The sequence below is a fragment of the Amphiprion ocellaris genome, chromosome 5, assembly GCF_022539595.1.
Source record: "Amphiprion ocellaris isolate individual 3 ecotype Okinawa chromosome 5, ASM2253959v1, whole genome shotgun sequence".
NCBI classification, from domain to species: Eukaryota; Metazoa; Chordata; class Actinopteri; family Pomacentridae; genus Amphiprion; species Amphiprion ocellaris.
In genome coordinates, this window is record NC_072770.1 from 34375865 (window position 1) to 34400672 (window position 24808).

A 24808-nucleotide genomic window follows, 5' to 3' on the forward strand; every position below is an offset into this window, starting at 1 on the left:
AAAGTAGTTCAGATGAAGTAAATGAGAGCTTTAAAGGGTAATTTGATGCCTTTGTGCGTGTCCTCAGGATCCCGGGCGGCTGTGTTGAGAGGAGGGAGGAGAGAGAGGCAGGCAGACATCGACCACAGCAGCAGCGGCATGAGCGCCGAACTCCACAGCGAACAGACCCTGACCACTTTGGCGCTGCGCTCCTGAGCGCACGGTGCGGACGCAACGGTTCCCAAAGCCGACGAGCGAAGTTACACGGCCGAGAAAAGACGACCCAGCTTCACAAACTGCAAGTGGGATCCGTCTCCTCCGCGTTTCAGCTCACTGATCAGGTCAGTCACCTTCCGCTCTGCTCACAGCTTGCTGCGCTCTGAGTGTTGTGGCTTTTGGTTTGTTGATAAAACTCTGGAAACCACGTAAAATGATGTTTGGACTTGAATATGGGGGTAATGTGAAAATGTGTCTGTGATCAAATGATTCGTTTTTGACACTGGAAAATCATTCTTGATATTGATTTGGATGCCAAATTGTCTCAACAGTGGAATTCAAACTGGAGACTTCTTCAAGTATCCGTTAATGTTATGTAAGGAAACATAAGGCAGCTGGATGTGATGTGTTTAGGTGGACATTTGGGCAGTGTGACAGGCTGCCAGACTGGGGGGTGGTGGTGATGGTGAGGAGGGGAGAAGGGGTGCGGCCACAGGACTGACAAGTGGCACACAGTCAGGTGTTGGTCCATAGTGTGTCTGTGGGCCGCAGTGTGAGTGTGAGTTTGACATGCAAACACCAGGCAGAGATTTTACCCATCAGAGTGGTCACAGCTTCTCAGGTGAGTGCAAATGGAAGCCTGTTTTCATCTCTGTAACGCAGAGCAGGAACTCCATTACATTAGTATTTATGGAAGCAGAAAAGCAACTTTTAATGTGTCATCTCACATGTCTTCATCTGCTGTGTCATAGGAGGAATTTGCAGAATGTTACACAACATCAACGCAGGCTGTGTTTCTTTGAAAATCATGGCTTTGACTCAGCAGTATTTTGGACATAAGCTCGGGGGCAAACACTGATTTCTCTTTGAGGTTTGCTGCATGGCTCTGTGGTAGTTGTTATCAGAGAAAACTTATCAGTTTGTTGTACAAAACCAAAAGTGTCAGTGCCAACATTTAGTCTCGCTGCTTGCCATGTTCACAAATGTCTTTCCTTTATTTCCTTATCATCAGTCATATAGTGACATTTCTGAAATAATTTAGACCAATTTAAACCCTTTTCTGCTCTTCATACTCACAGGTTAAATGGGATCATTCAGAGAAGTTTCCTTTAAATTTGCTCTAGGTCTACTTTGAGATGCTTTTTAATACTCACACCATGATAAATCAGTATGCAAAGTGTGTGACTGTGATAGATTGCCTGTTTAAAGCAAATTTAAAGTTAAAAATGTCAATAGTGTACTGACATCACTCTAAGCCATGACTGCCAGGAAGATAGGAAAGCCATGCACAGCTAGTGGAAAAGACTTGCCGGTTATATGAAATACATGTTGCTGCCATAACAATAAATGCAACAAGAAGCACTGTAAGCAAAATAAGATTGATTTTATTGAAAAGGGAGACAGGCACAGAGAAAAGAATCACCTGTCACAGGTTTTTTGCACATTATTTTATCATGATCAAGTAGCTCACACGGCATTAAACATAAAAAATGATGCAATAAATGATTCGATTTTTATCAAAGTGATCGCAGCGTTGCAGTTCATCAAAGGTTGAAATGTCATCGCTGATGTAAGGTGGCTATTTTAAAGTAGGAGAACTTCGGATGAATTTGCGGTTGAGAAATAGGAGAAGTTCTCTGGTTAGCAGTGCTTATCCGGATTCATGTCATAATAGCACATTTTAATGAACTGACTTGATGAGCTGTCACGTTAATTTTTTTTTCTCTTTTTTTTTGTCAGCTGTTTGAGTTTTGAGCCCCATATGGACCATATCTTTAAAGTTGTGTCTTGTACAGTAACAGATTTAGGAATATGTGTCTAAAATAACTTTAATCAGTTACAAGAAAACCAGAATCTTGGATAAAATTGTCCCGTAATCTCTGCATAATCTGCTTCAGCCAGTCAACCAGTGAATCATTGCTTATCAAGTTATATAATTCCTAAAGAGAAGTGTGTGTGTGTGTGTGTGTGTGTGTGTGTGTGTGTGTGTGTGTGTGTGTGTGTGTGTGTGTGTGTGTGAATGAGACAGATTTGGACTTTGCTCCGCTGTCATAAATGGAAGGAGTGCCTCAAGATACCATGCTATGTTTATGTTGTCCATCACACGAGCTGAAAGCCATGTTTGCCTCTATGTAGACACGCAAAGCTTTGTTTGAGTTGGTGTAAAGACAAAGTCCAGCTTTTTAAAGGCACCTTCGTTCTCGGATGAAATTCAATCTTAAATCAAAATCCCTGAAGCAACAGTGGCCAGTCTTCTAAGCTGTGGCTTTAGAACATTATATATAAAAGGAAGGGAGGACTGTCTGCACGTTTGTATCCATGTAAATATCCAGATAAAAGAGAAAGACACGCTCCAGTTCAGCCCACAGACAATTAACCACGTTTGCCTCTACCAAATCGAGCTTTTCATATTACTATCGTGAGCATTTCACCTTTGATTTGGTTTCATCAGACAAAATGGTGTCTGATGCAGCTCAGCCTTAGCGTCATCTTTCTATTTTTAAAAATGTGTGTAATTATTAACTTTAAGGACAATCATTTCACCATTTACTGTCTACTTACGGCGACATTTTGGCATTTTGACATTCAACTAAATTTGGGACACAAGCAGGTGGTTTGCATATGAAAAATTCAGGTCTTCGAGCTAATATTTTATGTCTGTATCTCACTCTGTCAAACCACAATATCCTCTCATCTAGAGTGACTAGCAGAGTGTCTTCCTGGAGCTACATACTGATTTTACTGTTATGAAGGAGAACTGGGATTTTGATTTTTATTAGTTTCAGCGGCATCTTTTTAGTGTGGTTATTTTTGGCATTTTATAGTCAGGGCTGATACCATCTAACTGATAACGTCTATAAACTGGGCATGGAGTTGATCAAAGTGACGTTCCTCTAATTTTGTCTCAATCTTGTCCAGCAATGTTTTAAAATTGTAGTAGTTTTCTGGGCGAATATGATTTCAGAAGTTGAGTACACTGCACGTCTTTACAACTTTTTTCATTTCATAAACTACAGAATCTACATTACATTTAAAAAAAAATACTGTTACACTTCGTCTGCTTCATCATGCTACATGCTTCAGTCACAGCAACACCTGTCATTTGAGAAGTGACTCATGTTCAGGACAACATCAAAGCTGCTTTTCAGTTCTCATACTTAAATACATCTGTGTCTGGATGGGAAAAGAACACATCTTCATGCAGGTTTTAAATATGCTCTATGCAGAAACAATGGAACTTTCTCAAAACAATAACATTAACTTTCCTGTTGTCCTCATTTACGGGCACCAAAAAATATTGTTTCCTTGCCTGAAAAAAAATCAGAAAAATCAGCAAAAAAATTCCCCAAATTTCTGAAAGTTTGCAAAACCTTCATGAAGAAAACTCCAATAATTCCATAAAAGTTTCCCTTAAAAGTTTTTTTTTAAAATCCCCCAAATTTGGTAAGAAAATTCTTGTAAGTATTTTCAAAAAATGAATAAAAATCTTCCAAAAAATCCTCAAAATATCTAAAGTGATTACATATATATCAGTAAAACTTCTAATACTTTGTTTAAGAACATTCAGAAAAAAAATTTGTGAATGTTCTTAAGAAACATTTTTAACATTTCTTTTTTCCTCCAAAAAATGTTCAAAGATTTCCCAAAAATTTTGACATCAGAAGTTTCACTATGAAAATATATATATTTTCCCCACATTTTCAAACTATAAAATGGGTCAATTTTGACACAGGACAACACGAGGGTTAAGCCATGACATTAAAACAATAACTGTAACCAAAGTTACGGTAACAGAAGTAATATGTCATTTCCGTTCTGTTCTCTCGGTCTGTTCTTCAGTCTTCACCCTTCTAGCAGCATGCTTTGGGTTGTGAATATTTTGTTAAGGCTCCAATTATTGATTCATCTGCCAATTATTATTGTTGTGATTGTTTAGTAAATTGTTTGATTGTTGGTGTCATCAGATATTTTGCATTTTGGCTTAAAAAAAGAAAAATCTGATAATTAATCTCGATTGATTTTCTGTGAAATAACTGAATTATTAAAAACCAAAAGATACCGTTTTTTGAAGATTCCAGTTTTATCTAAGTTTTGGCTCATCAGGTTTCTCTTCTTCATTTGAATAAGAACACAGCCTTTAAAAGGTCAAACAAACTTATTTGGTGGTGTAATTGATGGGAATCAAATTATTACCCAAACTGTTCATTATTAAAATCTACCTACTTTTAGAGACAGCAGCCTGGTCCCACTTCGATCTACCATACTTACTGAAGTCCATGAATGGATTGATGCTGCCACATATTTACCGTTAACGTGTTTTGGTTTTTATAATAGTAATAAAGTTCTTTAAACTGACTGCATGATCCTCTGCTCATCCTTGTTATCTTGCCAGATTTTGTTGCAGCAGTGTCACTGTGCTCTCAGATAAATACCTCACTGAGTAGAACTGTATCAAAACAAAAAGAAAAGATGGCCAAATTTGTTAGATTTTGTTTGTTATATGTGTGACACGTCATCCCAAACCAGCTCCACGGGGTTTAAGTCTGGAGACTGTGCTGCCACTCCATGTTTTCAAGCTCACCATTTTGTTCTTTTTTCCTAAGGTAGTTCTGGGATAACTTAGACTTATGTCTTGGGTCATTATCTTGCTGTAGGATGAACCTCTGACCAACTAGGAGCATACCAGAGGGTACTGCATGGAGCTGCAGAATGCTGTGGTAGCTGCTTTGGTTCAGGGTTCCTCTCTGTCTGTACAAGTCACCAACCCTGGATCCAGTGAAACAGCCCCAGACCATCACACTTCCTCCTCCTTGTTTGACAGTTGATGTCACACACTGAGGAACCATCCTTTCTCCTACTCAATGGCATACAAAACCCCTGGGTGATGAACCAAAGATTTAAAATTTTGATTCATCAGTCCGTAACACCTTCTTCCAGTCTTCAGTAGTCCATTGATGGTGTTTCATGGCCCAGACAAGCCTGTTTTTCTTATTCTGATGTCTTAGTAATGGCTTCTTGCTGCAACTCCAAGTCTTCTCTTCACAACTGAAACTGAGACTTGCTTTCTACGACCACTGTTAAGCTGTGCTTGAAGCTGTTGTCCTGTCAGTTGCCTTTCACGCAAGCTGTTGATTCTCAGAAACTTGTCTTCTGATTCTGTTGTGGCTTTGGGTCTTCCAGACCTCTTCCTGTCAGAGTTTCCTCCAGTGCCTTTTGATGGTGAAGAAAACTGTACTCACTCCCCCCGTGACTTTCTTCGCAATTTCTCTTTTAAGTGTTATGATGGTCTATCTCTCTTCTATTGTTAATTGCTTTTTTCCTCACCATTTTTATAGCAACACACTACTTTCTGCACTACAATACTGTTCAAATAATGCTCTGGAGGGTATGGTACCATGGTGTGTTCCAATGCTACTTTTTTGCAGACACAACTCAACTCAGTTTTATTATCTGTCCCTTGAAGGGCGATTTGTTTTGCAGCAGTTTACACAAGCATTCCAGTAAGCAAACCATAAAAGCAAACAAATTTAAAAAGTAAAAACCACATAAAACAGTAAAAATGTGGTAAAAAAACAGTAAAGCTTCAATAAAAAAAAACATAAATAATAAAATAAATGAAGACAGTATCACACGAAACATAAGATTGACATGGACACTAGCAGCAATCTTGGTCATTCATGTAGTCAAGAATAATTCAGTGCAAACAGTTGGCAGCAGCAAGCCAGAATAAAGTCAAGTAAAAACAGGATAAAGTGCATCGCAGTACATGATAAAGTACCGCAGCAAAACAAACCAAAACACAATTTATTACCTCCTCTTCTCGGCGTTTATGATTCGAATGGAGGTAAGCACAAAGGAGAACTTGTACCTGTTTCTTGAGGCCTGGGGTTCTGCCAGACGAAGGCCAGAGGGGAGCAACTTATACTCCTGGTAAAGAGGATGAGTAGCATCCAGACAGAGGGGGTTGTAAATAATCAAGAAAAGTTGGGATGTCTATAGGACATGGTAGCACCAACTTTCAAGGCTTGATCAACCTCCATTGCTACAGCTTTAAGTTGTTAATCCATTTCTTGTTCCCTGAAAAAGACATTTTTTTATAATTCTGAAATGTACACTATTTTTCAGTTTTGGGTAACCTTACCTTTTTTAAACCTCTGACAGTTCACCACTTAGCTTTGTACCATTTCAAGCTATTCATTGTACTTGAATTACTTCAATTTCAATTTGAAAAAATGGAAAAATTTGGGTATTCTGAAACGTTTTACCAGTAGTGTATTACCCAGTATTGTATAAACTGGAGTCATCCTTTTCTACCACAAGACCATATAATAAGGATGTGCCTGTCTTAGGACACAAGTCTCTGCATTCTCCCAATCAAATTAGCGTCAATTGAATTACATTAAAACAACTGACATGCATTGAACCTGGAGCTTCAGAGGCCCAGTGGGGCTCTAAAGGGCCTCTGGGGGGCCTCTGATGGAGTTTGTAATCTGCCCTTAACCACATAAAATTAAACACGCATGTTCACTCACGCAAACACACAAATAATTTCCTCGCCAGTGCACTTTGACATAGAAATTATTCAACAGACAGTAGGGATATCTAGCAACCTTTGTCCTAATTTCCCTTTTAGAAAGATGTGGGAGCAAACAGCAGCTCCTCAGGTCAAATCTTTCGTCTCTAGTGGGAACTTAGAGTGACTCAGACTTGATGAACACAGTGTTCTCTGTGGGTTCACTGGATGTGGCATCGCTTGAGACATCACCAGTTCAGGTCTCATTTAGAATAAATGAGTAATCAATGTATAATATGTGTAATCCACCCCTGCAATTTAAAATTGGCTCAGAATGGTGAAATGCCAAAGTATCTTGGAAAAAACAGGAACAAAGGCTTTTGATAGCTTGCCTCATTCTGGAAGCTTTTCATGTGTTCGTGTAGTTTAAATCGCATTTGTTGATCATTTTAAATATATTAATTGTTACGTACGCTCTGTGTTTTTAGTTACTGTTGCCACACTAGTCAAAAATATTAATTTTTGAAATGGGTCCTTGATTTTAGATAATGCTAAGTCACTTTCCTTCTTTACAGATGGTCAACTTTACCAAATGAGGCAGTTAGCTCCAGCAGATTTTGTCAGTGTTTAGTTAAATGCCTCATTAAGCCACTGAAGTTTAATGAGTTGTTTGAAAAGGCATTTCTGTTGGTTGATTTATTGTTTCCACCTGACTTGTATTGAACACTAAAGTGTTTTGCCTTGGGACAAAAGCCACCATCCTCAAGAGTTGACAATGTATTGATTTTCTGTGAAGAGAAAAACGGAAGAAACAGCATTGGTTGTAGTTTAAACCTAGATGGTCCTGTGAGGGATGATAGTGGAAATCAATGGAGCCACCTGTTATTTTGTTCTTATATAACCTTGTTTGCTTACTTAGCTTGCATACAGATCTGCTGCGTATCTTTAATACATAAAGTCATCTTGAGCATTACTTTCCACACAGTGGGGAGATATTGGATAGTCGTTGTACTAATCGTGAGCAGCACTTTCTTTTTAAAATAATGCAATAGCCCAAACAAAGACATATGGTTTTGCAAAAGCCTCTAAACACCTTGCACACCGGTTTGACGTGTGAATGAAGACTTGACCAACCTGCTGTGCTAAGTGACAGTTGGCTGAACAATCTCAGAGAATGGGTCAATTGTTGCGTCAACTCCGACCCTCCTTAAACTCCCCTTGAACCTCAGACAATTCAAGATCCGTTTTGTCTGCGTACACCTTTCCCGACACACGTATTTACAGTACGTTCTGTGAATGAGAGTCACGTCATGCGTTGCTTTGTTATTGTCCAGTTAAACAGCAGCTGAAGACGGCACACTCCCGTCTTTTCCTCTCCACTTCAAGGAACAGGCACGACCCTTCCCACATTGTACCTCACTGCCTTCCTACTGCTTTGCCCTCATCTCACTCTTCACATCAAAACAGGAGTTTGGCTAAAGGTCTTTGCCTCTTTCACACATGAGATCGCGAACGCAAACAGTGACCATTAAACTTTACCATCACCATAAATAGCTACTGCATACATCTCAACATCTCAATTTCCTGTTGTCCTCATTCATGATTTTTTACTCCGTCATTTTCAGTGCAGCACCTCTCAGGCTCAGTTGTGTGAATGTGACTGACAGAGTTTGACTTTGTTCTTTTTGTCATAAATGGAAGGAGTGCCCTGAGCCGCGATTCGTTGATATTGTGCACATACATGTCCTCACACACATACGTCTTTCAGTGTGCCAGCGTGTATTTACATTCGCATGTGTGTGTGTATCCGTGGATGTGAGGCCTTGACGGCAAGCACCACTCCTTCCCCTTATCCAGTGAGGAAGCTCTTGAGCTCAAGGGACTCATCAACCAGCAACTCATAACTATTTAAAGGATTTGGGGGAAAGTTCATGTCCTCAGATTATTGTGAAAACTCCAGATTCCCAGAAAGCAGCATATGTAGCGGAAGGCTTATGTATATGCCATAACAGTGGATGCTCCCTCTTTCAGACTCTCTTTCCATATGTATTCAAATCTACTTGTGTATTTGTGTGTGTATTCATATATCTGGGTTTAAATATTTAAAACTTTAAGTTTCACTGCGCTTACATGTCCCTGCATGTGCAAATATAATCAACATAATGCGAATGCGTCCTTAAATGTCCGTCTTTGTTTGCATGAAAGGGTTCAAAATGCTGTTAGTGCTGCTGAGTGGAGTTCAGTCACCCTGTCCTCCAGTGGCACAGGAGCTGATACAAGTCCCAGTCGAACTAGTTTGTTAAAAGCAATGCAGAACATTATTGTTTCTGCACAGGTGTGTGTGAATCTGAGAATGGCAAGGGATGACTGACGAAATCAGCATTTCTATTAAACTTGTATCAGAATTGTGGCCATGTGATATGAAGTAATATTGATGATAAGAGACGAGATGTCATAGAGGACAAAAGTGCTACCAGAGCGGCATGATTAGTCCAGTATGGATCAGCTCGTACTGATTGTGTGGTGTTGAATGATTCTTATTCTCTTGCCTGCTCAGCCTGTGGTTTTCATTAAGATTTTGGTATTTATGATCGTTGACATCATGTGCACAATAATCAAATCCTCTGAAGAGGGCAAGAAAAAGCAAACTAGTGTTATGTTTGTTGGTTACTTTATTAGCTCCTGCATCGAGTTTAGTGGAGAGCCAGAGGTTTAAAGGAATAGCTCAATATTTTGGATATAACGCTTATTCACATTTCTGCTTTTAGATCAAAGGATTGTATCCACTCTTCTGACACTGTGCTAGTGTCTGAGCCTTACATGTAACTGCTGGTCAATGCATTTTTTTTCTGTTTTTAGTTTAAAAAATTGACACAGACAGATCAAATGTTTTTCCATTTTCTGTTTTTATGCTAAACTGTGATAAATGTCTGCTTGCTCCAACATTTGTATGATCATCTCATCTAACTCTTAGTATCGCGGTTTATATTGAACGTATCATTCTTACTCGGTTGTAATCGCCGCTTATCTGTTGACCAATGTGTTGTGTCTGTATTTACTTAGTTGTTGATTATGTGTTTCTTTCTGTCAGGACTCCAAAAAACTGCACAGAATGAAACAGTTGACACCAGTGGTTTGTCCAGTCTTCATAGGTTTCAGCTGTCTTATAGTGTGCCCCATCTTTGTCCGGTACCCAGTGCTACGTTTTCACTGGCTCACCAAAAAACACGATGGAGCCACTTGGACAGTAGTTAGACGACTAGCAGCAAGCAGCCAAGAGTGAAGCTTGATTTACACTCATGCTGTTACTGTACACTGTAGGAACGTCGTAGGCCTGTACTCTATGTAGTCTGATGTGCACCTCAATGGAAATATAACTAAACATCACAGTAATGCAGTCCATACCAACTATGATTAGTCCGTTTGGTAGTAACATGTCGTGTTTACACAGCATATTGATTGGTGCAAACATTATATTTCTGTGAAACAAAATGCCCATAATGCAAACACAACCATCAGTCCTCTGCTGTTTCTCATTTTCATTGCTCCATCAATCTATGCATAGTCTCAAAATATATATTTTTTTCTTTTCTCCCGTGCAGTAATTTAATTAATCCTCCCATTTGTCCTCATTTACAGGCACCAAAAAATATTATTTCCTGTCTGAAAAAAATCAAAAAATTCAGCAAAAAATTCCCCAGATTTCAGAAAATTTGCAAAACCTTCAGGAAGAAAATTCCAATAATTCCTTAAAAGTTTCCCTTAAAAGTTTTATTTTTAAAAAATCCCCCAAATTTGGCAAAAAAATCTTGTAAATATTTTCAAAAAATGTTTAAAAATCTTCCAAAAACATCCTAAAAATATCTAAAGTGATTACATGTATATCAGTAAAACTTCTAATATTTTCTTTACGAAGATTCAGAATAAAATCAACCAAAATCCAGCAAAATTTGCTGGATTTTGATTGATTTTTTTGTGAATGCTCTTAAGAAATATTTTTAACATTTTTTTTTTTTTTTTTTTTATAAATGTTGAGAGATTTCCCAAAAATGTTGAAAATGTGGACATCAGAAGTTCCACTGTGAAAATATGCATTTTTTACATTTTCAAACTTTAAACCAGGGCCAATGTTGACCCGCTGGACGACACGGGGGTTAAAAGTAGCTGTTCAGTATTTATTAGCTCCAATTCCAGCATGGTCTGCTCTGTTTCAGCTGCCATTGTTTGAACTACAATTGGAAATCTTAAGCTTGCTAAACTCAGGATGGACACACTGAAGACGTCTTCAGGTGGTTTTTATACATGCAGATGTAAACAAATCAGCAATGTCAAGCCTGTCGTGAATTAGTAGCGTTGAGCGCATAATTCGTATATTCGACCGTGACTGGTATGTTTTTCTGGCATAGCTGCCATATTAGATGCTGTTCACTTCCTGGTGTGGTTTGTCTTCTGAAAGCGATTAAATCTGGGTGCCGTTCGTGGTGATTGGTTTTTGCTCGGCTGTATTTGGCTAAAACTGAGCTTTTCCCACCAGTGAATAAAAGCAAAGGTAAATATCGGTAAATGTCTGTGGCTACAACTGAAAGTGTGAACACACTTTTCTTTACTTTGTGTCAGTGAAAAACAGTTTTTGTCACTGAACACTGTCACTGTCACTGTCGGGCGGTTTTGTTGGATATTGGAGTCTGACTCATGGTTAAGTCTAGCTCATATTTGCATCAGCACCCACAATACACACAAAAATGCAAACCTCAAAGTACACAAAACCTCATCTCTTGACACATGGAGAAACAAGTATATGACATGATCTGGTGAGTCACTTTTTACGGTTATTCCAGACACCTGAGTTTTTTCAGACAGTTTCAACTCGTACCTGAGGTTTAAGTCTTCAAATGGATCCATCATGGTGTGGGCAGCTACCTTGTGTGAGCTGTTAGCGACACATTTGCATAGGTTAGAAATGTCAGCAGATAACATTATGTGAACAATTACAATCTACAGGTGTCAATGCTTCATCTAAACGTGCTATGAATGCAGATCATGTTCAGCCTCCCTTCTTCTAACCAGCAACATTTTTTCTTCCTTTTCATCTCTCAGACAATTGCTGAATTACCTTCGGAAAAACATTCAGCTTTACATTCTTTCTAAATGGCTCCACATTGTTGGAATAACAGGTTTTGGTAGCACTTTGTATGAAAGTGCAGTACTGAAAGCTACTGTCAAACTAACGTGAAATCACTTGACCCTGACTGTCCATCCTTGACCCTTTTTGGCAAAAAAGCACAATTGCGAGTGAATGTTTGATGGTAAGAGACACACTGACATTTTTTCAGTATCACTCCTGTCTCCTTTCCTTGATAATGGATTTTTTTTTAAACTAATGCCTTTTTTAAACTTGTTTTTCAGTTTAACTTGTGCTTTTTTTGTGCGTCACCTATTAGTCACGTTACTTGTGCACAAATGCAGATGGAGGCAAAAATTTCAAACAGTCACAGCCAGTAAGAAGAAACCACTTCTCTCTTGTTAGGTTTAAGGATGTGTGTTTAGTAGAATTTAAAAACATCTATAAAGGGGAAAAAATAACCACAGAATGCTGCTATATGTAGAGCTGTTAATTATGTAACAACCTCAACTGTGCTGTCTCAGTTCATTTTACAATTTGCATTTTGAAAAGATCAGTGTTAGCCAAAAGGCAGATTTTTACATTACCTATTGAACATAATCGTGGAACACCCCACAGGTAAAAAACAAAAACTCAGGTAAATAAGACAATTTCAGTATTATTTAAAGAAATAAATGAGCTATAATGATTTGAAATAACTTCTCCTTCATTATTGGCGCAGCAGACACATTTTACTTTAATAAATCTGCCGTATTTTAATTAAAAAATGACAGCGAGCGGTTTAAGCTCCGCTGCTGAAATTAGCATTGGACAGTGAGCATCTGAGTCCAGCTTGTGAGCATTAACACCTCTGATGTTTTAGACTTTGACACCCACAAATAACCCCATTTAGATTTTTTAACCCTAACTAAGTAGACAGCTAGCAGTGTGCCGCGTTGAGATGTTGCATGAGGAGGAGAAGTGAGTGCGTCATTGCTGTCACATCGACACCGACTGACTGAGCGGAGGGAGAGAAGTGCAACCAAAGAGGCATGATGAGGATGCCTGTCAGAGTGAAGCAACAGGAAATCATCTGCATCTGATGTCTACCACCTCACACAAACACACGCACGCACGCACACACACACACATGCAAGAAAACACATTCACGCGAACAACTATATGTTGTATTCAAATGCTGAGACATGGGTACACTGAAAAAGAGAATGAAAGCCACAGATACACACACACACACACACACACACACACTTGGACACACACACGCACACACATGGCCGAACACACCATCACGCACAAGGACGCACACACAGACCACATGATAGTTCGCTGTCTGAACTTCTGCTGAGCCCAGACTCTGTCAGAGAGAGAAGATGTGTGTGTAGTTCCCTTTCTATTGGTCATCACTTCCTGAGGAAAAGCATGACCACACACACACACAAACAGACACACACCAACACAGACACACACACACACACACACACACACACACACACACACACACACACACTCACCGGTCTCCTGTCACTGTCACTGTCACTTACATGCTGGTCAGTGAACACTCTCTGGAGGGAAACGGGAGAAACAGGGTGAGTGTCTGGCACTGTGTCCTGTGTGTGTGTGTGTGTGTGTGTGTGTGTGTGTTTGTGTGTGTGTGTGTGTGTGTGTGTGTGTGTGTGTGTGTGTGTGTGTTGTTCCTGTTCAAACAGGATCGACAGTTTTGGATAGCTACAGCAAGTACAAAGACCAGTGTAATGCTACATTTAAAGACTGTCAAATAGCAGCAACAAATACATTTGCACATTTAATCGTGGTGAGTTGATTGCGACTCAGAACGAGAGCAGACATCAGTGTTTACCGCTGAGACCTGGAGGTCAACCACTTTTCTTTGATATGCAGTTTGCTTTCTCTCCAACAGATTATCACCTCATGAGCTTGCCCTGTTTTGTGTGAGAGATTAATGTGAAATTTGGTAGCACCAGCGAGGTCGGAAACTTGCTGTTGGAAGAGTTTTTGGAGTGTTTTTCTCCCAAAGGGCCAAATGAGAAGAAAAGTGTAACTAGGTCATGTGAGCAGCTTCATCTGCTTCATGCTGTTTCTGTCTTTCTGATTTGTCTTCTCCTGTGTGTTTCTTGTGTAAAACGCATGAAAATTCTGAAACAAATGTTGAATTTTCAATAAAGTGTACCGTGCTTTCGAAAAATAACGCAGAATTTCTTACATTGGGGCCCATTTGTAAAACGTGGTGCCTCCCTCTCAGTCTGACCTGAGTTTGACCAGATGCTTATCAGCGCTCCATTTTTTTTTTTTTTCTCTTTTGAAGCTGAAACAAACCAAAAAAATGACCAAAAAAATCAAATTGAAATCATGTGGCTGTCTGGGTGCTGTTTTACTCAGATCTGTGCCAAGCAGATGAAGACTGTGGTTTCTAGCCTCCCACTGTGCCGAGCTTTGAAGATTTTTCATGAGCAAATTCAGTACCAACCAAGCAAGTGGGTTTTCAAACGAGAGGAGACTCTCGTTTCTGTCGTGAGGGCAGTCCAGACCTCTGCCTGACACTTCGGGTGCAGTTGGTTTTCCATTACTCTCGTCTTTGATCGTTCAGGTGCGGAGGGGGAAGGCCCGTTCAGGTTATTCTGCCTATAGTGGCTTGACACCACCAGAGTTTTTTTTAAAAAGTGCTAATTTCCTGAAGAGTGACACAGGATGCTTTTTTTTGTGCACTGAAACTACATTCACGCTTTTACACTTTACTGTTTTGGAAGCATGTCTTCGCCATATCATTTTATAAATTAGGCTGCTTAGTCAAATAAACCGTAATATTTTTTTACAATGCATGTTCCAGTGTGCCACGGTTTCCTTGTGCAGGACTTAACCAGGCGAAAACTGAGCATGCTGATCTTTTCAGAGAAATTGTGGGGAGTGTGAGGCAGACGTGCAGGCGGGCATATCTCTGTTTTAGTCACTGACACTGAACCGCATGGTGTTTTACATGAAGAGGTCAGGAAGTCACAGAGCTCCGTGCACTGACTCTCTCTGTCACACATAAACACATTCACGCACACGGAACAACTGTGATAAAATAAATGGCTTACTATGCAAAAAAAAGAAGGCTAAACCACGCCTTCCTCTAGTGGAGAAATACTCTGCAATATGTCACTATATATTCAGGATCTTTAAAGGGCAACAGCAAGAAAACTGTCAGACTGAGCTGAATTAGTTAAATATGCAGCTCTATTCGAGGGAACAAGTTTGTATTTACCTGCTTGCCTCACTTAGTTATGATGTATGAAAAACCTGTATGCATTCAAAAAATGTCAGAAACACAAATGAAAAATGGATTGCCCTTATGTAACATATTTTTGCTCTCTTTTGCATATATTGCATGTTCACTTCCAGCACAACACACCCATGGTTTGATATTAGTGGTGCAGTCCTGCCCTCAGCGCGGCTGCATAGTTTTTATTCAAACAGCCAAGATAAGAGTGTTAATGTCTTGAATGCAGTAGGGCAGGTTCTCCCCTTTGTCTCTCACATTACTAAATATACCAGACCAGCCTCCAGTGTCCTAAACTCCCCTCTAACTTATGCATTTTCTGCGCCTGACTGTTGAACGACTCCTTCTGTGTAGGAGTGTCAGAAGCATCTCAACCCTCAGAAGAAATGATGATAACGCTAGATAGTGTCTGACTGAGTTTTTGTTGCACTCTACAAGTGTATATAATATAAAGGCTAATTAAATTAAATAAAACTGCACTGTCAAAGGTACAAAAGAGGACTTAACCCACTTTCTGTGCAGTAATCTGAACCCCTGTGTTTGCTTCAGCCTGTTTTGGACTGAATCAGGGCTGTTGTGAAGAAATATTTTTAAAAATTACATTAGTTTTGCAACTCTGTCCCTGAAGGAAAGATTTCACATCTCTCAGTTTGACCTCCTGGTTTCGGCTTTTTCTCCAGAGCTGCTGATTTCTATTGTGTGAGAGCAGCATCACAGCCTCTCTTCAAGTTGTTGTGCAGTTTTATGTCGATGAATCAGCTCTGCCTTTTGTTTCAATGACTACGTGAGCTGGTTGATGCTCTTCACTGTACGCTCACACACGTCGTACAGCAGCTCGCCGGACCTGCCTGCCAGTTTTGCCGTTGGGCCTTTTGTTGTTATGTCATGACTGAGGCAATGGCCAGTAGAAAGCACTCCTACACACTGTACGCTTGCCTCGTAGTCAAGTTCTGACAAGTGGAAATGTGAGAACTGGCAGGAGATGCTGGCACACACGTGCTCACACACCTTTGTGGACGCAAGACACGCTGCATATCCCTTACTAATCATCTGTCACCTTTTATGATGTCTGACAGCTTGCTTTCCCAGACAACACTCACAGATACAAACATGTTTAATTCAGTAGATTTTGCACCGCTCTGTTTCCACGAACAACACAGAAGTTACAGTACGAACTTGTTTTCACCTTCGATTACGACATGATTTAAGCCCCTTGGTTTAACTGCCAGGCTGCAGCCGCCTTCCTTTTCGTCATTGCAAGTCGGGTTGAGTGCAGGACATGAATTTTCTAATATAGGGGGTTTTCCTAGGAGCCTATAGGGTACAGTTTGATTTCTTTTAAGTGGTTCAGGGACTTGCTCTCTGTCATCCCTCTCGATTTATCTCTCTTCACCCTTCATCTCTGGAGCTCTCTCCCACTAGGTTTCTATATGATGACTCCATGCCAACCAGGACACAAGTCGCTACTTCTATTTTAGCTTTGGATTTTTTGGCAGCTGGCCAGAAAATTGAAAAATAAGCAGGCAGCCTCCGAAGTGGTGGAAGTTGCACACACACTCTTTCTCTCTCTTGTTGTGGAACAATATCACAATCGATGAGAATTTTAAGTGGACCCCCCCGTCCGATTTTCGCTGCCACATTCCAAACAAGTGAGGAGGAAATAATAAGTAGTGGGGAGAGGAGGATGTTTTTGATCACACGGGGATGTTTTGCCAAGTAATTTGGAGCCATTTCAAGCCATTTTTATACCAGGTGCTACTGTGCCATCGGAGTATTGCTATTTTAGTTTTGTCCTGTTGCATAATTCATTGCATTCTTTGCTATATATATTTTTGGAGGTTGATTAGGGAAGGTTTATTTTGAGTTTCAGTGCTGCTTATGAAGGTTGTGTGGCAGTTCAGGTGGTTCAGTTCACAGACCTTTTACTCTATTGATTATTTATAAACTGTTGCAATCTGCTGTTTCTTCCTTTTCGCGGTGTGTTTAGTTTAAATAGCAGTCAGAATTCAACCACTACCCTGATTACAACAAAATAAATAATTTCTTCTTCACTATGTTGAAATAACGTTTGTCTTTGTCTGTTATGCAGCCTTATTTCTAAGAGTAATGTCTTTTCTTTCAGGCAATATTTCTCAAAAATAATAATAATGACAATAAAGTCATTTATTTTTGCAGGACCACAGCTTAGAAAAGAGACTGTAAGGATTAAACACATCCTAAAAACAACGTATTCTACGAATTGCATTTCTACGTCACACTCTTGTACAAATGTGGCCTTGATTATACAGACTTGTGTGCAGTTTGTGTAGACTGTAGTAACCCGTGATGGGTGGACTTCGGTCACTTCAGGTGACTATGTTAGATATTTGAATGACTGATTAGCTTTCAATGATTTGTGTCAACAAAGAGCTGAATATCCAGAGGGAGCTGTGTGGACTTTCCATAAATTATTGAGGAAAATGTGCACGAACAAGTGGCCGTTAAAGCAGCTGATGTCACTTTGCTTCTTTGTGCCATCCAGCTCCTTTGGTTTACCAACTATTAAAATGCATCAGTGAGCCACATCATTGCACGAGATGACATGTTCAGCGTACATGGATGCTGTCATTGATTTTGAGACCGTCCTACATGCATTCTTCTGCTGTAAACATTTGCTAGTGCACCTTATAGATCACAACAAAGGCAGGGTTACATACAAGCAGACTTCATCTAAGATGCAAGTACCAATTGCTGACTGCTACTTGCTAATGCTATCTAAAAACAAACAAACAAACAAAAAAACAGTAAATAGAGTTTTTTAGGACTTTTAAAAACTTTTTAAAATAATGAACATGACCTGTTCATCACTTGTTTTTGAAAGGTTTACACCTACAGTAGAACTACATGAAGTCACAGAAAAGGTTGGGAGATGGATGTTGTTGGTTTGGCTTTTTTTAAGTGTGTATTATTTAATGATATATATATATATTAGCAGAATTCTAATATGTTGTTCTACGTGACCACCTGTAATGGTGAATCGTGTTTTCTTTAGTTTAGAATGAGGTCTTCTTATCTACATAGGAGCAAGTCGCCTTCCATGAAGGCCACCATGTTGCACCACCATGTTTCTACAGTAGCCCAGAGTGGACACACCAAACACTGACTCTAGAGAGGGCCTTTTGGGTTTTTACATTAAAGTACAGCCTCCGTACGCTCTTGCTCTGAAGTTTGCGGGAATAGTTTCGTCCTTCATTGGGATTTCTTATCAATAAAAAAAATAAAAAAATACAGATAATCCCCCGCTGTATCCTTCAGTAATGCTAGGCAATAAATAAAAATATAACCCCTAGAAGTTGAAACAGGCTTCTTCACAAAACAATATTTTCAACTTTTATTGCCAGCCCAGACCGTAACATATTTCAACAGTCGGAAGGTGCAGTCTGTTCCCCTCCAAAATCTGGAGTCCTACATCCTTGGCCTGCTTTCTTTGTCCTTTGGTTGGGCAATCACACAGTGAGACACCCAAACAGCAACAGTGGAAGGCAATGTTTTGAGCAGAGACGTTCATCAGCGCCAGAGTTCGTCTTGTACTCCGTTTGTCAGTCTGCCTGCTTGTTTACTAGATAACAGACAGACTGCAGGGATGCTGTTGTGCTCGTGTTGCAGTGTGTGTTTGTGCCCAGATGTTTTGAACTTTTCTGAACAGGCACATTTAAGGGACTGTTAGTATGTAGAAACCAGTACATATTTCTGTCGTCACTAGACAGAGACTTAGCGAATAAGAATCTCACTGATAACTTGTTTGTTGCAACATATGGCGATTAAAGCCTCCGAATTCTTTGAATATTTCTCTCTCCCTTCTTCTGTTGTGTCTCTGCTTGACCTTTTTTCATCTTATCCTCCCTTTCTCTCTCCTTTTCTCTTCCTCCCCTCTTTTTTGGTTCTTCTGCTATTATTTTCTTTTATCAAGGCCACCTTCAGTGATATTGTCCTTGCCATCAGAGAAGGTTCCTCAACTAACGTTACCTCGCTTCGTCTCTTCACAGTAGACATGGTGGACACCCAGCAACTCCTAGCTTGGCCTGTTGGTTTCAGTCTGAGCACAGTGGATCTGCCAGAGTTGGACGACAGCTCCCACTCCCTCGACATGAAGCATTTGTCCACGTTAGACTACGCCTCCATTTCCTCCTCGTCCATCCCTTCCTCTCTGTCTCCTCCGTCGCTTATGTCCTCCATGTCCTCCGCTGCTTTGGCCTATGACCTCAGTCCACCGCAGAGTGAAGAGCACCTGACGAACATGGACTACACAAACATGCACAGCTACAGGACAGAGCCGGACACACACAGTAAGTGCATTCTGTGTGATGGGTCAATCGGAAATAAAACTTAATAAATATAAAATGACAAATAACTTATGAACTAGCTCTTTATTTATCAGCAAAAGTTCTCTTGCAAGAGGAAGAGCCTGAAACGTATACAACCTGTTTTAAGTCGCATAAAAAATGTGTTAATGTCAAACAACTTCAGGTGTACAACATTCAGAGGAGAGTTGATTATGTGGAAACAGCAATTAGATCAATATATTATTGAGGGACTTTTGAAGTCCATGGGATATATCTTGCATACATTTTTATCACAAGTTAACAAAAAAATGTTTTTTTATGTTCATTATGATCATGTCTTTACAAATTCCATTATTATTTATTATGGACACAATCACTTATTCATAAAAAATGAATGGATTTCACTAAAATGTCAACTAAATAACCGTCTGAATTTAATAACAACCACCTTCTAATTAGCTAAACAATAATAAAATGAGCTTATTCAAAAATGTTTTGATTGTGTTCTTTTTATTAAGTTGAGATAATCATGACAGATGTTTCTTTTTTGGTAATATATCAAATTTGATATGGAAAATAACAAATTGTGTCTGTGTCTGAGAAATCACTTTCAACTAAGTTCCCCATTACAAAAACACCTCTCAAGGAAGTGTGTTAATTCCAGATCACATGACCTGCTCCACATGATGTCATTTCCTCCTGAAGAAAAGACTGGCAAGACTCCAAGGCTTTCTGAGTTATTTAATATAAAGCAGTGTGTGAGTCAAGAGTGGATTTATGGCATGTCAACAGGTTTACTACATTATCTTTATAAATAGCTTGCAATTTTATTTTACTCAGTTGTATATATAATGTTTAGAAGAATCTTTCTCTAAAATGCCATGTGGTGTTTGGTTATAGGTGGCCATGTTGATTTTAGGCCTGAAAACAGCAAAAATGTCAACTATGATATGTGTCAACTATGTTACAAAAAGATCCACAATTATATATTGACCCAGTTACAGACTGGTTATAGAAAGTACATTTAAAGACACCAGGATTAATGAATAGTGTCTGTCTGTCTGTTGCATGTCCTAACTCCCTGATGGTGTTTCTTCTAACAGATTCAATCAAGCTGGAACCAGAGTCACCTCCACAGTACTCTGACAGTCCTGTGTTCTCCAAGCTCCAGGACGATACAACATCGACATCGCTAAACATCGAGTGCCGTGTATGTGGAGACAAAGCCTCAGGGTTTCACTATGGCGTCCATGCCTGTGAGGGCTGTAAGGTAGGACTGAAAGATATCACAAGCGTAGATGAAGCTAAAGTGTATTAACAAACTGAGACATGTGACCAAACAATTAATTTCATTTTCATTTAGTTTGCATTCAAGCCCCAACATGTTCAGTTTATCATCACAAGAGACAAAGAACAATCCCACGTCTGCACAACTAAGGCTGGGACTAACGTTGCTTGAAAGATGTTTTTTAAATATATATTATGTCTTAAACAGTAATGCGTAGTAGTGGAGGGTGAATTCATTGCATTTCTACTGATGAAAAACAAAATACCACCTTAGAGCGGCGTCAGGAAATGGCAACAGGTGCACCTTCTAATGGTTAAGTTTTGTTTCTCTGCCACCCTTCCTTTTTCTGTCACCGCGTGTCACCCTAAGGTGAAACATGTTGGTGGAATAAATAATTTCTGTAATGCATGGAGAGAAGTGTGCATTTTTTCATCTTTTTGATGTCTGTCACTCTAACCACAAGCCCCGTGCATTTTCCACTCAGTGAGGGCTCAGCAAAGGCGTGTGCTTCTACAAACATACAGCCAGGCCTTTAAACCCTCTGTCTGTTCATCTGTCTGCATAGAGTATAAATAACTAATAGAGTGCGGGGTGAGTTTCAGACATATTTCCATTTTCTTGTTGTGACATTAACCTCCAAACACACAAGATTTTCAGAATCAGCCATAGTACCGCATATACATCTTTTGGTTTGGTCACAAGACGTTTTCATGGATGTAAAATTTATTAGTATGGAAAGTTAGTAGAAAAAAAACGAAACCCTGAAACTCACTGAGGGGCCATGAAGTAGATGATGCAACTCAGTGCAATACATCCGACCTGCTAAAAACGCTACTTTACTTACAAGGAAATGTCTGTGCATATTCTTTACTTTTCTTATTGTTAGCAGTCCCCAATGAGAAGACCAAAACCACAAGCACATCTCTTTATTAACAAGTATTATTTTGATGTAACACATTTTTTCATCTTTATTTATCTTATTTGTATCAGTTTTTTCAAAAATGTTGCAATTGTACTATTTGATGTTCCTTAAACCATAAACCCTTTCACTTCCAGACAATCAGATAGTTTTATGTCTTGGTTTGTTTTTGTTCCAGCTTATTTTAGCTATATCTGTGCACTTAACCTTCATGTTGTCCAGCGGGTGAAAACTGACCCGTTTTAAAGTGTGAAAATGTGGGGGAAAAATATTTTCACAGTGAAACTTCTGATGTCCACATTTTTAACCTTTTTGGGAAATCTTTGAACATTTTTTGGTGGAAAAAAGAAATGTTAAAAATGTTTATTAAGAATATTCACAAAAAAATCTAACAAAATCCAGCAAATTTCACTGGATTTTGGTTGATTTTTTTGTGGATGTTCTTTAAGAAAATATTAGAAGTTTTACTGATATATATGTAATCACTTTAGATATTTTTAGGATTTTTTTGGAAGATTTTTACTCATTTTTAAAAAATATTTACAAGAATTTTCTTGCCAAATTTGGGGGATTTTTTTTTTAAAATAAAACTTTAAAGGGAAACTTTTAAGGAATTATTGGAATTTCCTTCTTGAAGGTTTTGCAAATTTTCAGAAATTTGGGGAATTTTTTTGCTGATTTTTTGCATTTTTTTTCAGACAAGGAAACAATATTTTTTGGTGCCCGTAAATGAGGACAACAGGAGGGTTAACAAGTTTATGTGTTATGTGAGTAGCACAGTATCTAAGTCTTGGGTGGCTAATCAGAAAAAGGGCAAGGGACGGTGGAGATGTTAGAAAAGAAATACAGTTTGAAGTTATGATTCTCATTTTTACCTGAATGTTTAGAACACTTAACTTTAATTGTATGTCAAGAAACTCAGAAATGCAATTGGATCTCAATGATGTATTTTAAATCTGCACTGTGGAAGAATTCCAAACAAAATAAAACATATTCATGATGACAAGATTTACATGTGCAGTGGGAATAAAAGGAGGATGTGTCAGACAGCACTGAAAGACAGACCAACACATTATGAGTTTTAATATCACCTGATTTGCTCTTTAAAATGTTTAGATTGCAGCTTCTGTAGCTGACCCAGTGACTGCAGGGTGCTGCATTTGACTACAGTGTAATATAGTCAAATACAGCGCAACCACTAACAACAGCCTCAACCACCACCACAGAGTTGAAACAACACCTCTTTGACACTGTCTGAACTGTTGTGGTACAAGTGTTCTGTTTTTCTGCCCCCTTAAACTAAGCCGTACTGTACCTTCAGAGGCTGAATGAAGGTAAGATACAGTAGTTATTGTTCTGCTGAAGTCTCAGGGGAGACTCACCAGAAGACGGGGTCAGCCAAGCAGGCAAACACTTAATTGTTTTAAAACAGAAAACATTCTTTATTGAGGTGGAGTCTTGACCCTCTTTAACTTCCTCGTTCTTTAAATATCCTATGATTAAAAAAGGAACATCTGTGGATCACAGGAATGCAGATGCCAAGTACACAAGCCTTCGCGCGTCCAGATGTGTGTGTACAGTGCCTCTGAAAGGAATTCACCCTCTTTGGATGTTTATCCTTCTTTGCTGCCTTTCAAAATTGAATCATGGTCAATATATTTGGCTTTTTTACAAAATAAAGATTCTTTCATGTCAGATTAAAAACTGATTTCTACAAAATAATGTCAGTTAACAGAAAATACAAAAGGCAAAATAAATGATTGTATATTTATGCACCAACCTTCAAGTCAGTATTTAGTAGCGGTTTTGGCCACATTTACAGCATTGAGCCTGTGTGGATAGGTATCAATCAGTCATGCACATCTGGACGCGGCAGTTTTACCCAGTTCTTCTTTGCGAAACTGTCAGATTGCACAAGAATCATGACTAACCAGTCTATTTGAATTCCAACCACAAATTCTCAGTTGGATTGAGGTCTGGGCTGTGACTCTACAGAATATTCACCTTGTTGTCTTTAAACCATTTCTGTACAGTTTTGGCTGTATGCGTCAGGTCAACAAATGTTCTCCCAGGTTACAGTTCTCCTAAACTTTACTGCGTTTATTTTACTCTGTGCCTCTACAAACCTCCAGGCATGTCGCTGAGAAGCATCGCCTCACAATGATGCTGCCGCCACCATGCTTAATGGTGGGGATTATATGTTTGTGATGATGTGCAGTGTTTGGTTTCTACCAAACATAACATCGAGTCCTAAATTTTAATCTCGTTTGACCAAAGAATGTTTTTCCACCTGACTTCAAAGTTTGTGGTATGCCTTCTGGTGAACTCTGATCAAAATTCAATACAAGTTTTTCAACGATGGCTTTCTCTTTGCCACTTTCACATACAGCTTTGACTAGTGAAGAATCCACTCAGTAGTTGTATGCACACACTCTTCCATAGCAGCTGCTGAAGCTTTTAACTCCTTCAGAGAAGTCAGTGGTGTCTTGGTGGCCTCCCACACTAGTCTGTTTCTTCCACATTTCCCCAGTTTTTAAGGACGACCTGCTCTAGGCTGATTTACACATGTACCACATTCGTTCCATTCCTTAATGATGGATCTAACTGTACTCCAGGGGATGTTCAGTGACTTGGAAATTTTTTTCCATCCTTCCCCTCACTTGTGCTTTTCAGTAACCTTTTCATGGAGCTGCTTGATGTGGTGCTTTTGCTTTCATAGTGTAGTGATAGCCAGGAGAACTCATTTACCAGTAACTGGACCTTCCAAATGATGCAGTGAATACTTTTTATAGGCAAAGTATGCTTCAAAAAAGTCTCCTCATAAACTTTGTAGCACTTAGTTTTTACTTTTAATGCCTATTTTACACTATTCAGTTTGTCTTTCCTTTAGCCTTCACAACGCTGCAACCATCAACAAACCTGCAACTGGGTGAAGGAGTGTGTATTGGGAGTTTGACCATGGCTGCATAGTTAATGGCTGAGATAAGTGCAGGTCTTATGGCGTCTTTAGTCCCAAGGTTGAAAACGTCAAAGTACAAAGCCACCTTGAAACACAATCTATTCCTCACTTGTGGGCATGCGTAATTGATTTTGTCACATATCAGACAGAATGGAGCGGCTCTACCACTAGGAAATTTTAACAAGAATATGAACAAATGAGCACATCATGTTTTT

At 39.2% G+C, this 24808-nt stretch overlaps 1 protein-coding gene across 1 annotated transcript in view; it reads left to right on the forward strand.

Moving 5' to 3' along the window:
* Positions 1-672: 672 nt before the first annotated feature.
* The window catches only part of pparg (peroxisome proliferator-activated receptor gamma), a 38019-nt gene continuing 13883 nt past the window's right edge, over positions 673-24808 (forward strand). The window contains exons 1-3 of the mRNA XM_023264231.3: positions 673-817; positions 19131-19430; positions 20531-20697. Coding sequence (XP_023119999.1) covers positions 766-817; positions 19131-19430; positions 20531-20697 — 519 coding nt within the window. The 5' untranslated portion in view covers positions 673-765. The remainder of the gene's footprint in view (positions 818-19130; positions 19431-20530; positions 20698-24808) is intronic.